The following is a 14089-nucleotide window of genomic DNA, read 5'->3' as shown; positions in this document are numbered from 1 at the left end:
CTGTATCCTTCTACCTCCTCCGGTCATACCAACTAACACTACTGTACTTTGCACAACTGTCTTTCTTCAATATAGAAGCTAAATTGTTCTTATAAATAAGTCTTTATTACAATTTATAAATTCTAGAGATTTCTGAAAAAAATTTTTTGGATTTTCAAGACAGGGTTTCCATGTATTGTTTTGGAGGCTGTCCTGGAACTCACTCTAGACCAGGCTGGCCTCAAACTCACAGAGATCCTGCCTCTGCCTCCTGAGTGCTAGGATTAAAGTCATACACCATCAACTCCTGGCGAGATTTCTGAATTTTTAATTTGACTGAGTCTCTGAACAAAACATCTTTCGTTTTTATTTTTAGATGTTGTAAATTTGCATAATTGGGAGGTAACCATAGGTTCCAGCCAGGCCTGGTTCTATTGGCATAAAAATGGATCTTTTTAAAAAAAATCTTTGCCCTAAAAATGGATCTTTTTTTAAAGGTTTAAATTAGAAACAAGCTTGTTTTACATGTCAATCCTAGTCCCTCTACCTCCCCTCCTCCTCTGTCCCCCACCATCTCCTTTCTGCTCCTTCCATGGAGATCTGCACAGTCTGTCATATCAAAAAATGGATGTTTTTAAACATTCATAGAATAGTATAATGAATCCAATCTCTCAAAATACCTACCAGAGCAATCATTCCCAACATTTTATTCACCCTGTTTAATGATGTCATTAAATTAGTAAACTCAATTTAAATACTATATGGAACATTTTAAAGTATTGAAATTAAATGTTGCAATTTTGAATAACTAAGAAGAAATACCCATTTTATTTATAACAATCAAATAATACACCCAGAATTCTCTCATTATAAAATTATAGTCTTTGAAAACTGTTTTATAATTGTCATCATTCTTGGTCATACTCAAGATCAGAAACTATCTTGTGACAAAAATATATTTCCTAGCTGATGAAATAATCTCTTTGGGTTTGTTTTTTAATGTCCTGTTTGGCTGCTGTCTCTTGATGGCTTGCTCTTTTCTGACCCCAGCTGAGGGTGCAGTGATTTGAATGTAATTGGCCTCCATAAGTTCATAGGGAGTGGCATTGTAGGAAGTGTGGCCCTGTTGGAGTAGGTTTGGACTAATTGGAGGAAGGGTGCCACTGTGGAGGCAGACTTTGAGATCTCAAGCCATGCTCAGTGACTCTGATCACTTCCTGTTGCCTGAACAAGATATAGAACTCCTAGCTACTTCTCCAGCACCATGTCTGCCTGCATGCTGCATGTACCACCATGATGATAATGGATTGAACCTCCAAACTATAAGCCACCCAATTAAATGTTTTCATTTATAAGAGCTGCCTTGGATATGGTTTATCTTCACAGCAAGAGAAACCCTTATTAAGACAGAAGTTGGTACCGAAGACTGGGGTATTTCTATGACAGGCTGGACCATGGTTTTGTTTGGAATAACATGGACTTTGGGAACTTGGGTTAGGAAAGCAGTAGAAGGACTTTAATTTCTGCATAATGGGCTAATAGGAAGACGGAAGACAGAGGTTTTGTTAGCTGTTGGAACTGTGCAGTTCTGGCTCAAGAGGTTCAGAGGAGAAGAATTTATTTTGTTGCCTAGAGATTTTCCTTGTGATATTTTGTTGAAGAATATGGCCTCCTGAAGCTAAAGTGAAGAGTTTTGGATTAATTCCATTGGCAGAGGAAATCTCAAAACAGCCTAGTATAGACTCTGTCATATGGATATTAGTGGTGATTTTAATGAAGATTTATAATGAAGAGGAGTAAGCTGAGCAAGGGAAAATACAAAATATAAAATTTGAGGAGAAAAGGAGCACCAGGGAGTAGAATGGAGCTACGTTCTGTGTTCAAGGGGATAAACAGATTAAGAAATGGAATAAAGGAGGTGGTGACCTGAGGGCAAGATCCCACCCAGCGAACTTTCCAACCTGTGAAAAGGCATTAAAGAAAAGCTGAGAGTTGGGTGTGGTGGTGCATGCTTTTAATCTCAGCACTCCAGAGGTAGAGGCTGGAGGATCTCTGAGTTTGAGGTCAGCCTGGTTACAGAAAGAGTTTCAGGACAGCCAAGTTTAGGCAGTGAAGAAAACCATTGAAAACAGAAAGCTGGTGAATATGTAATTAATTTAGGATGTGCTCAAACCCCAGCAAGCAGCAGAAATTGGCAGCTTCAGTCACAACACATGGTTCTGGCTTTAGAATCCAGGACAGGAGAAAAGGGTTATATAATATTCCTCTGTGACTAAGGAAGGCCAGGCATGTAGTAGCAGTTTCCCTGTGTAGGCCCAAAGAGGTCATTGTGTGAAGCTGTGAAACAGAAGCCTGGATTGCCTTGGAGACCCCAAGATGCTAGAGATGATAGAGTAATGGGATACCTGCAGGAGGAGAGTTGCTTATAGGGGTGGAACCAGCACAAGAAAGCTGAAAGGAGTTGGAGGCATGAAGAGCACTTTGACATCAGACATAGAGATGCAGAGTTTGGAGTTTGCACAGCTGGTTTTCGGTCTTGCTTTGGTCCAGTATTTCCTCACTATGTTCCCTTTCCTACCTTATGGAACAGTAATATATATCCTGTGCCAGTATATATTGGAAGTGTGTAACTTGTTTTGTTATTTTGATTTTATAGGGGATTACAGTTGAGACTGTGTGAATCTCAGAAGAGACTTTGAACTTTGGACTTTAAAATATTGTTGAAACTGTGATAAACTACGGGAACTTTGAAGCTGGACTAAATACATTTTGCATTATGATATTGTAGCAAGCTTATGGGGAAGTGCAATGTAGTAGTTTGGATATAATTGGCCTCCATAAGCTCATAGGGAGTGGCACTATTAAGAGGTGTGCCGTTGTTGGAGTTGGTGTGGCTTTACTGGAGGAACTGTGACATTGTAGTGACAGGCCTTGAGGTCTCATGCTCAAGCCATGCCCAGTGACTCAGACTTCTTCCTGTTGCCTGTGCAAGATGAAGAAAGATCACCATAGCTATCTGCATGCTACCATGTCTCACCATGATGATAATGGACTGAATTTCACAATTAAATGCTTTCCTGTATAAGAATTACCCATGGGAGCCCTTACTATTTCTGAGGAGTGAATGGGGGTGGTAGAAAGGAGGTAGAGGGAGGGAACAAGAAGAAAGGAGGAGGGGGAAACTTTGGTTGCCGTGTAAAATAAATAAATAAATATAATTTAAAAAAAAAGAATTGCAGTGGTCTGACCAGGTGGTGGTGGTGGTACATACCTTTCTCAGGAGGCAGAGGAAGACAGATCTCTGTGAGTTCAAGGCCAACCTGGTCTACAGAGTGAGTTACAGGACAGGCTCCAAAGCCATACAGAGAAATCCTGTGTCAAACAAACAAACAAAGAGTTGCCATTGTCATGGTGTCTTTTCCCAGCAATAGAAACCTAGTTTGGATAGAAGGGGAGGGGGTCTGGGAAAAGGGAGGTGTGTGTTTGTGAGGCAGAGGGACTGGAAGGAGTGGAGGGAGGGAAACTGGGGTTGGATGTGTTGTATAAGAGTTTAGTTTTAATAAAACTAACTCAAATAATTTTAAATATTTATATGCCTTCTAATATGGTGGTTTGAATAAAAATGGCCTCCACAGGTTCATATATTTGAATTCTTGATCCCTAGTTGATGGAACTGTTTGGGAAGGATTAGGAGATATGACCTTATAGGAGGTGTGTCACTAGGGGTGGGTTTTGGGGTTTCAAAAGCCCATGTCGTTCCCAATTAGTTTTTTTCTGTCCCTCACTCTGCCTCCTTGTTTGTTGTGTCTCAATTTGTATCACTCAGTTACTATTTCTACACCATGACTGACTGACTGCTGCTACCATGCTCCCTTCCAAGATGGCCTTAGAATTTTGTCTTCTGAGACTTTAATCTCCCAGTAAACTCTTTTATAAGTTGCCTTGGTCATGGTATCCACAGCAAGAGAAAGAGAACTAAGCCAAATAAACATTACAAAATTGTATTAAAGCTTCAAGCTAAGCATCTCAATTGAAAGTTTGCAGTGCTTTCTTGGACACAAAGTAGGTTATAATTTGTTTCAATGTAATGTTTACAATTTGTTCTTGTACCTTAAGATAATGTAATAGATATATAAAATATCACAGTTATGAATTGGCATTGCATTCAATGACACAAAAAACTCTAATAGTAAATGTATTGTACGTGCAAAACAGACAACAGATGATTGTCACATATCATGGGAGTTTATCTAAATTTATGCCAATTTAGTGACACTTAATGTCCACATTTTATGTTTAACAAATGTCTATAAATCTATAAAAACAATCTGCCAAGTACCGCATCCATATTTTCTCATGATCTGTGTTGTGAATTATACATTTCTCCCCTACAACTTTCTAACTCAAACAGGATAAGCGATATATGCTTCAAAATGTTTTGAAAATTTGTTAACTTTATTTAAAACTAAAAGTCAACTCAGTACCTTCTCATACTTTTTGTTTTCTCTAGTAAGTGATCATGGCCACATATTGCATTGTTTCTGTCTCCATCTTGTGGTGATAAGAAATATTGCTATGTACAAACGTTAAATTTCTAGACACACATGAGAAGCTGAGCATCTTTGGAAGAACATGAGTGCTTGTCTATCTTTGGAGTTTTACTTTGAAATAATAGAAATAAAAACTTTGAGATAATAGAAATAAAGATACTTCATGACATCATTTTATGAAAATATTTGTCACATCTAAATCTCTTTTCTAGTATCAGTTATGTGTGTGTGTGTATATATATATATATATATATATAGTATACATACATATATGTATATGGCAGCATGAGTATTTTAACACACCTGTTTTCGGGCTTGTTAGTCTCCTCTAGCAATTGTATAGTATAAACTTGGAGAATTAGCTTGAACCCATGCTACACTTTCTAAAGTTACAAAATGAGGGAAATTATTTTGTTTGTTTGTTTGTTTTGGTTTTTCCAGAAAGGGTTTCTGTGTTAATAGTTGGGCTGTCTTGGAACTCACTTGGTAGACTCAGGCTGGACCCTTAATCTAGTAGGTGATGGAAGCAAAAGTAGACACCCACAGCTAAGCACTGAGCCGTACTCCAGGCTAGCCTTGAACTCACTGAGATCTTCCTGTTTCTGGCCCCCAAGTTCTGGGACTAAAGAAGTGCACCAATACTGCCTGGCTACAAAAAGATTTATTTCCAACTAGAAATGTTCATTTCCCATTTCCTTTCTTAACAAGAAAATTACAAGTTTTAAGGGTATACTTTTATTTAAATGAAAAAAAACCCAGAATGTTCAAAATTACTGAGCCTGTAATGGAAGAGTAAACTTGGGTTTGAAAAGTACATGTTTGTGTATGTAAACATTATAAAAAATAATTGAATCTCCTTTCCATTGATTACTAAAGAGAATTCTCTTTCCATATTTTAAAATGTTCATTGGAATTATATATGGATTAAAAAAGCCAATCAGGAAGGTAAAAAGAAAGTGGATTTCAGAATATTATGAAAGTTAATGGAGCTCACAATTATGCCAGCAATAACTTTTTCCTTAAAATCCTGTACTTGCTTGGTCATTATGAATCAGTGACTGCTCAATCACTTGTGTACAAAAGGAGACTTTGTTCTTACTTTTAAAGCTCAGACTCCAAAATATATACTGTATTTCCTCTCCCCTACCCACCACTTGACTCAAAAGCAGGGGATATTAAGACATTAAGACACACTGCTTTGCTATCCAGGGTTTATAATCTTCTAAAATGCGTCATAATCAAAAGGAAAGATTCTCACAAAACAGATTGTATCTGTCAACTCATGTCTGAATGAGAGAAAGTTGCCTAGTTCCCTATGGACACAAGTGATAATTATCTAACCCGTGCAAAATAGTGCATGCTTGGTTTAACCATTCATATTAAGCTTTCCAACAGTTCTCTTGACTAAACATATGAATCAATTCTTGATTTCATATACTATCCTACACTGGGTGGGGTACTACGAAGAGAAGAAATAGGACATTCTACTGATTTGGAAGCACTGCTCCAACAGCCACAGTATTTACAAAGTGCAGCCTTTTGATTTTACTAGGATTTGGGCATAAGGTTTCACATTTATTCTTTTGTGTGCCGATCCAAAGGGGACAGATTCCAAGCCAGCACCTTTGAAAATGTAGACTTTGCATAACAGAGAAAGCTGTGTAGCATGTAGGTCATTTATCTTCTACCATTCACATGCATTCTTGTGTCTTTTTTACCCCTTCATTTTCTGGTTGTAGTCAGTGATATTTTTAAGAAAATATAGGTATGGAAAATTTGATGGTTAGGGAAAGTGGGGGTCATAATACTCCCGACTACTGCTGCTTTCAAAGATAGATACTAGGGGCTGGAGAAATGGTCCAGTGGTTAAGAGCACTGGTTGCTCTTCCAGAAGACCCAGGTTCAATCCCCAGCACCCGCATGGCAGCTCTCAAGTGTTTGTAACTCCAGTTTTGGGAGATTTGACACCCTTACACAGATATACAAGTAAGAAAAACATCAGTGCACATAAAATTAAAAAATATCATTCAAAGACAAACACCTATCACAAATATATATCTACTTTTTATTGTTCTCACTGTTTTGCACCAATATGGTGTCATCTTGTTTATTTGGGAACTTACTATGTACCTCACATTGGTCTCAAACTTGTAACAACCCTCCTACCCTAACCTCTCAAGTACAGGAATGACAGGTATACCTACCACAGCCAGTTCTCTGTATCTCCACTTTGGATGAATCTACCTTAAATTCTCCCTGCATGTTTGTCACTCGTGTTAGCTGACATAAGAATTCAAATCAATTTAAGATAGCTTTTTGATTTCAGAATAAATTTTCATAAAACGCGAAAGGCACACGAAGACTCTATATACATCTGGGGTAACTATGAAACAGACTTTATTCTTGGCTCTACAATTAGCAATCTGCTTTAAAATACATGAACTCATTTCCTTGAAATGTTCTGCAGAAAAGACAGGTCTAGAAGACAGCCACAATTCATGATGGAATGATTAGGAAATTCCACTGACTACCTTCCCATCCCTGAAGATGATCCACTGTTCAACTCTCAACATTCATGTGACAGTCCACAAAACATACATCCGACCTGGGGCCAAGCGATGGGACAGATACACACTTACCTTTCTCATTTCCATTGGCATAATTTGGAGGCTTGTTTTTGTCAATGCTGTTAAAGCTCTGACTTCTCCTATTCAGATTGGAGGCCCCTTGAGCCTTGTTGCTGCTGCTCGCAGCCGGCACCCTAGAGGGCCCTGGAAGCCTGAAATAGCATGAGAAACATTACATCATTATTGTACACTTCAACAACTAAGGAGAAGGGTAGTGGGAGCACGGAAGAGTTGGTGGGAAACCCACAACATAGGCTTGTCTATAATCTTCTTACCCGAAAATGACTGTTTAAGGGACAAACAGCTGGGCACAAAAGTAAGAGCCTGGGAGAAAAAGGCTGGTTTTCCTTCTTAATGAGAAAAGATAGGAAAATGCAAACAAAGTGTCCCTTTAACTATAAAAGTATCCTTACTCAGATAAATAAAAGTTTATATTAAAACACCATAAAATTATATGACAAGAGTAACAATGACATTTAACCTTATAGAATGTTATTTAGCTATTTGCAGTTGGTAAAATTTGCTTTCAGGGTATGGAACACATTTTTAGCTAATGTAGCTTTTCCAAAAACTTGAAATTTAATGGCAAGAATAAATTGTTGAACAAAAGGCAAACAGCAATGATATTTTGACTAGCTATGCTTAATTAAGCTTGTAAGCTACATTAAAATATGGTGCTACTGTCAAGGTCATGATTATATTATATTATGTATAGCTGTGGTGTTTCACAAAAAATTTTTCATTCTCTTGTTAAAAAGGGGACTGAGATATATGTTGGTGAATTTTGCATGTTGTCACCTCAAAACAGAGGACAAAACAGGATGCTAATCTCTGAGGAAAAAAATCATGTGAGTGGAATCACAATTGAAATATACCTAGAGTAAAGACAGTTTCAGTCATTTTAGTGTATGAAGAACAATTCACAAGGAAATATATGCCATCTCTCTCATCATCAGCACAGCTAGATAGACACTTATAACCTGACACTATTTCATTAAGACTATCATTAAGTTTCACTGTGGATGAGCTTCTATCTTACTATTTTTTCCCTTGACATTCACTTGTCCATTATTTCATGAACTGTACCTTATAGTTTACATTACCATTGTATTTTGCATATGTATCATAAGCTCAACCCACATGAAATAAAACCTAGAACTTAATGGCTAGCATTGACACTATCCAGATGTGACATAGTACTGCCAGCACTGTGGGCGTGTGCTGCCACCGTGTGAATGAGATTGTGTACTGCGCTCAAAATTCTTGTTTGAAAAGAAAGATGGATCAATTCAAAACATAAGAAACACAGTGTTGATCTTTTCACAGCTCTTTTTTTAAGCTAAAAATTTTACATAATTTTTTATCGTTACATGCCCAAATTGCCAATCTATTTAGCACAGCAGATTTCAATACATCTCTACCGTTCTAATAGTAGAACTGCAAAATGTGATAAGTATCAGGAAAATACAAATACTAAAACTGCATTGATGCTAGAGCTGGTTAAGAGTTTCACATTTTTTACTGCAATTGAGAGTTTAAACACATTTGGCCAATAAATAGTCTCCCCAGCTCTTCTGCTAGTTTGAGGCTGTGTCATACACAAGATTAGAATCTTTTCCAAATGATTCCAGCTTTTAATTTTTTCTGGGGCAGCTACACAAGGGGTGTATTGTAAATTCCTAGGGTTGTGACTACAACATCATAACCACAGACACTAGGAATTTACAGTACCAATGACTACTCTCTACAGAGAGAAGCCAAATAATTAATTGGCCCAAATGTCCCAATCCCAATAAATTTGAGAGCAATTTCTGCAGACATAGCCATAGACTTTGAAATTCATTCCAAACTCAAGTGTAAACAGTTTGTGTCCTCAAGCTTGCCCTGTTTGCAATGAAACTTGACCCACTTCTAGAAAGCAATTAAGATGCATTTTAATCTTTACTGTGACCCATGAAGTTAAGTGATCTCCAGTCCTCAGAAGAACAAATTAAAACAAATTAAAAGATACATTTGCTCTTCTCATTACCCTAATTTGACAGCAGCCAGAGCCTCCAGATCCTTCATCAAAGCAATAAAAAGGGAAATGAGATGGAGAAAAACAGAGAGAGACAGAGTGGGTGACACAGAAAGGACAAAGGACTTAGAAAATGTTGTATATGCCCACATCTTTACAGGGGTCATGAAGGCACTCACAGTTCATGGCATGTCACCTTCCTCATCTATAGTAATTTACGGCATTTGTTGTCATTTTGATTAAGTAATTTTAAACATGTTTCTCTCCAAAATAAGTTTTTACTACTGTGGAAATTCATATTTTTTAAAAAAGGAATGGGAAATGCACTAATGTCATTGAGCCATCAGAAGTAGCCCTTATGGTGGAGCATTGGACAGCTTGATTCATGTTTGAAGAAATGACTAGCACATCTCTTGATAGCTCCTCAGGGGAGGAGAGTGTGCAGAACAGTACATACAAGAGTGCAAACCCTTGCTTTGACTTCATACAGCTGGCTTGTACTACCGCTATCCCTTTATCAATAGCATGAACAAAGAGAAAGCTCTTAAATATTTTACATATCACTGTTTTGTAAAAAGCACAAAACCATATTTTTCTTGAAATACATTGTTATCAAAGCATAAAATTTAAGTTATTCTATATGGAATATCATCCTAGGTTAATTCCCCACATAAATTATCCAACCCAATTCTGCTCTTAAAGTATGCAACAAATAACACATACCTATTTCAAAACAGTTTTAAAAAATCTTGTGTTACTTTTAGAACGGTCAAAGGACTTTCAAGGTCATGTTTTCCTCACTTACTCTGAGTCTAGTGCACAGCTTTACCCAGAATGTCATTGTGTATCTCTAAGTCACAATCATAGCCATTTAATCACCTAACATACTCATCCCAAAGTCTCCATGTGGAAATCCACTTGAGAGAAACGAGTGTGCGAAACTTAGTACTTTTAGAAGTGTGCCATGTTTTGAAAATATAAAGTGGTTGGACAGAGTATCACTGACATTTACTTGAATATCACTAACAAACAATAGATTAGAGACGTGAACTGACCTAGTAGGCTTTTTCTGACTGGTTGCAATTCCACTGTGATTACACTGAGCTGCATATCTGGCTGTCAGACTGTATGAGAAGAAACAGAGAAATTGAATTAAAGGGATTCTTCGAACATGGAAAGAAAGTGCAAACTTACAAGAAAGTTATGAGTTAATGAAATGCAATTGAAACACACAAACATATATAAAGATAAAATTAATCAGAAAATTATGGTAATGTAACATATATGCTGTGAGTTTTGATAATGGATACCCTATAAAATAACGCAGCACACCTCTTAAGCAAAAATGTCTTACTGCTAACTTTAAAGCTTTGTTGTGTGATGTTAGACACTTTAGGCATTTAGATATTTAAAATATAATGTTATCTTATAACCTTTAACTGACTGTGAAAACACTAAATAAACTAAAGTTTAATTTATAAGATTCCTTTCTTCAGAAGAGCAAAAAAATGAGTAGAAGATGAGAGTTTGGTCAACTCCAATTTGTCCCTTTAAACCAAATATTTTGAAAAGGAATTTATTAAAAACTGAGCTTATGACTCATACATTATTGTTCATACCTAGTACTGTACAATTTTTAAAAAAAGTTTACAATAATATATTGTTTAAAGAAAGCTGTGTACCATAATTCAAAATTACCTAGAGTTAAGTTCTAGAAAAAAAAACCAAAATCCTTAAAAACATCTGATAATTTCTGAACATTCTTGAATTAGATTTAGCAATTTATTTTAGTGAGTATAGTGGTGTGTGTGTGTGTGTGTGTGTGTGTGTGTGTGTGTGTGTGTGTGTGTGAGAGTGATTCATGCCATAGCATGATATCAGAAGATAATTCTGGGATTGGTTCTCTCTTGCCCAACCTTGTAGGCAGGAAGCTGAACTCAGGTCTTCTACCATGAAAACCAGTGCTTTGATCCACTGATCCATGCCACTCCCCACAACCATTTTTTAAAATCGAATATTTTGCTCAAAGAAGTATAAGAAACCATTACTTAACCAAAGCTTTGAAAAGAAACACTTTACTAACAGAAATACAAATTTTGTACCACAAATTGATGTCTGTGCTGTTAAAGTTGAGGAGATAGTGTTTAGAATAAAAAATTGACTCAATAAATCCAAGTTTCTGATGGCATACCCATGATAGGCAAGGGTAGAGTCTTCATGGGGAATCACTTCTCAGGTGAGTAGAACCTCTACATAATCACATGTGGAGTTGATGAACACTTATTAGCAGTTACAAGTACCTTATAATATCACTGAGGTGCTAGCATCAGCATGAAGTGTCACTAGAACCTTACCGCAACTGACGAATTTGCCCTATTGCTGAACAGATAGTATTTAGGCATGAGAAACATTTGTTCGGGTCATGTTTTGTTCCCTAGGTCATTCCTCACTGTGGTGGAAATGTGAGTAGCCTTACTGTAGGCTCGATTACAGGGAACACATTGTCACACGGAAGGCACTTTCATGTTGACAGAGTACATGCTTTTCACATTCATTATTTTATACTTGGTATTTGTATACAAAACAATCTGTATTTTAGCTATACCATGAACTGAGACAAGTGGCCAAGCTACTTTGGTGTCAGCAGTATCATATAATAAGTTAAAAAAGAATAATCTATTTCAGTGTGATCAGATGGAAATTAATTAAATATAAATACATTTTAAAATGCAAGCAAGGTGAGGAAGTCTCTTGATTTTTGGAGTTAACTTGTAAACCCTTCAGTAAAAGAATCACCTACAATTTAGTGAATCTTTATTATATTTCCCACCTGAACATAGACAATATCAGTGAAGATGACAACAAAACAAAGGGTTTTCTGATAGCTAGTTCATCTTTTCTATGTATAATTTTTAAATAAATGATACAAATATGGGTTTTCAATTAGGAAAAGGAAATAGGAGATCCCAGTGCTACTAAGTGATTTAGCTAAAGTCAGCTTGACTTTATGGCTATGTTTGATTTGCTCTATAAGAATACATTACATGCTGTCTTTTTTTTCTGACACCTCTTAATTCATTCAATTCCTCAATGTTTACTATTTTTTTATTTATCTCTTGCCTTTGTGAAGCTATTGTGCCTTTATTTCTGCCTGTTTACTGAGACACAGTCACACTTTGTATGTAGCTCCCAATGGCCTGCAAAGTGCTATGTAGCTGAGGCTCGCCATCTACTATGGTCGGTGTCCTGAGGGCTGAGGTTATGAGTGAGGCCTATTTCTAAGGTGTGTGAGGTCATTATCTTGAAGAACACTGGGGTTACATTCAGTTTCACTGCTTTCTAATGTCTTGGTACCAACCATGTTCTCTGTCACATCCTCTCCTGTCACAGTTACCTGGCCTGTGCACTGCCACTCTTGTCCATTTCTTGTATGTTCATTGCATCTTTCCCTCAAGTCTTACAGGCAAGATTTTCTCTGCACAGCACATGTCTCTTTCCCTCAATGTTATCTTTTACTTCTGAGATTCCAACTAAATTTCTAGAACTAACTTATTCATACGGCATTCACATCAAGTGCTCACCCACCACAATAACTCACCGTTTGTCTCCATTCATCTCCCAAATCCCCATGCTTCTTCTATTCATTTAATATTTATTTATTTATTCTTATTCATAGAATCATGATTTACTCACCTGTGCTCAGAATTAATTTTCCATTTCCCTCTCAATAATGGCGGAGTATCACTGTCAGTATATCTAGTCCTTTCATGAGCCCTCCAACAACAACTTGCTTCTAAGTTCCCCTCCAAGCCTCAGGTTTATTACACTGATTCATTCTCTCACTGTTTTTATAAATCACAGGTGACCAGTTACCCCGGCATCACTTGGGACTTGTAAGAAATACACAATCTCAACTCCCACCCTAAGCATCTTGAATCAGAACTTGCATTTTAACAAGGCCCTCATTATTTTCTCTGTATAATGAATCTTACTTCCACACTAGAACATAAGCTCATTTAAATCACTTTCTTATAAAGTTCATAGATACTTTGAGGATGCTTTAACTTGAAGTAATTAATAAATAAGATAAAAGCTTTCCATTGGTAAGTTTTTAAAGTGAAGAACACACATAGCTATCAGGATATGTGATTTAGTGCTATGGAATTCTTGTTGTAATAACATTATTTGCATTCATGAAATAAAACAGTGACTGAATCATGAAAAGGGTACTTGGTGACCATGTCCAAGTACTGACACAACATCCAAAGATTCAATTTATTAAAACTAGGGTTAAATGGCAATAAATGATGCTTTGGTTACAGAAATATAGCCCCTAAAACCATGAATGTTAATTTATGGGTTCTCCATAAAAGTGCAGTCAGATATAGTGGATGGAAACTACATTTATTTCAAGCTTAGATACAGAAACACAGAAATGCAAGGCAAGAGGGCAACGAGTGGTGGGTGAAATATTTGCTGTGAAAGAATAAACTAAAAGTCTAGGAGAAAAGAGCTAGGACACTGTTCATTAACACGGACTCTGGAGGTAGACACTATTGCTGGGTCATCGCTCAATGTGGTAGTTTGAATGTAACTGGCCCCTAAAATCTCATAGGGAGTGGCACTATTAGAACACATGGCTGTGTTGGAGTGAGTATGGCCTTGTTGGAGGAAGTATAGCATATAGCATGGTAGAGGTGGGCTTTGACATTTCTTTTCTTTTTTTTTTTTAGGTTAGAAACAATCTTGTTTCACATGTCAATCCCAGCTCCCTCTCCTTTCCCTCCTCCCCCGCCCTCTCCACCAGGTCCCCCAGTGCCCGACCCAATCTCCATTCTGATCACCAAGGAGGGTGAGGCACTCCATGGTGGATCTCCAATAACTGTCATTTCATTCAGGGCAGGGCCTAGGCCCTC

The 14089-nt window shown here is 37.1% G+C and overlaps 1 protein-coding gene across 7 annotated transcripts in view; it reads right to left on the bottom strand.

The window, feature by feature from the left end:
• The window catches only part of Nav3 (neuron navigator 3), a 698200-nt gene that overhangs the window by 168689 nt on the left and 515422 nt on the right, over positions 1-14089 (bottom strand). For 6 of the 7 annotated variants that reach the window (XM_013111900.3, XM_040754919.1, XM_040754921.1 and 3 more), the window contains 2 exons: positions 10229-10297; positions 7169-7308 (listed from right to left, as the gene is read on the bottom strand). In XM_013111900.3, coding sequence (XP_012967354.2) covers positions 7169-7308; positions 10229-10297 — 209 coding nt within the window. The remainder of the gene's footprint in view (positions 1-7168; positions 7309-10228; positions 10298-14089) is intronic. The other variant, XM_040754922.1, reaches the window with a different exon arrangement.

This window comes from Mesocricetus auratus, unplaced genomic scaffold, assembly GCF_017639785.1.
Source record: "Mesocricetus auratus isolate SY011 unplaced genomic scaffold, BCM_Maur_2.0 Super-Scaffold_100011, whole genome shotgun sequence".
Taxonomy (NCBI): Eukaryota; Metazoa; Chordata; class Mammalia; order Rodentia; family Cricetidae; genus Mesocricetus; species Mesocricetus auratus.
This window is presented reverse-complemented; position numbering and strand designations above follow the sequence as displayed.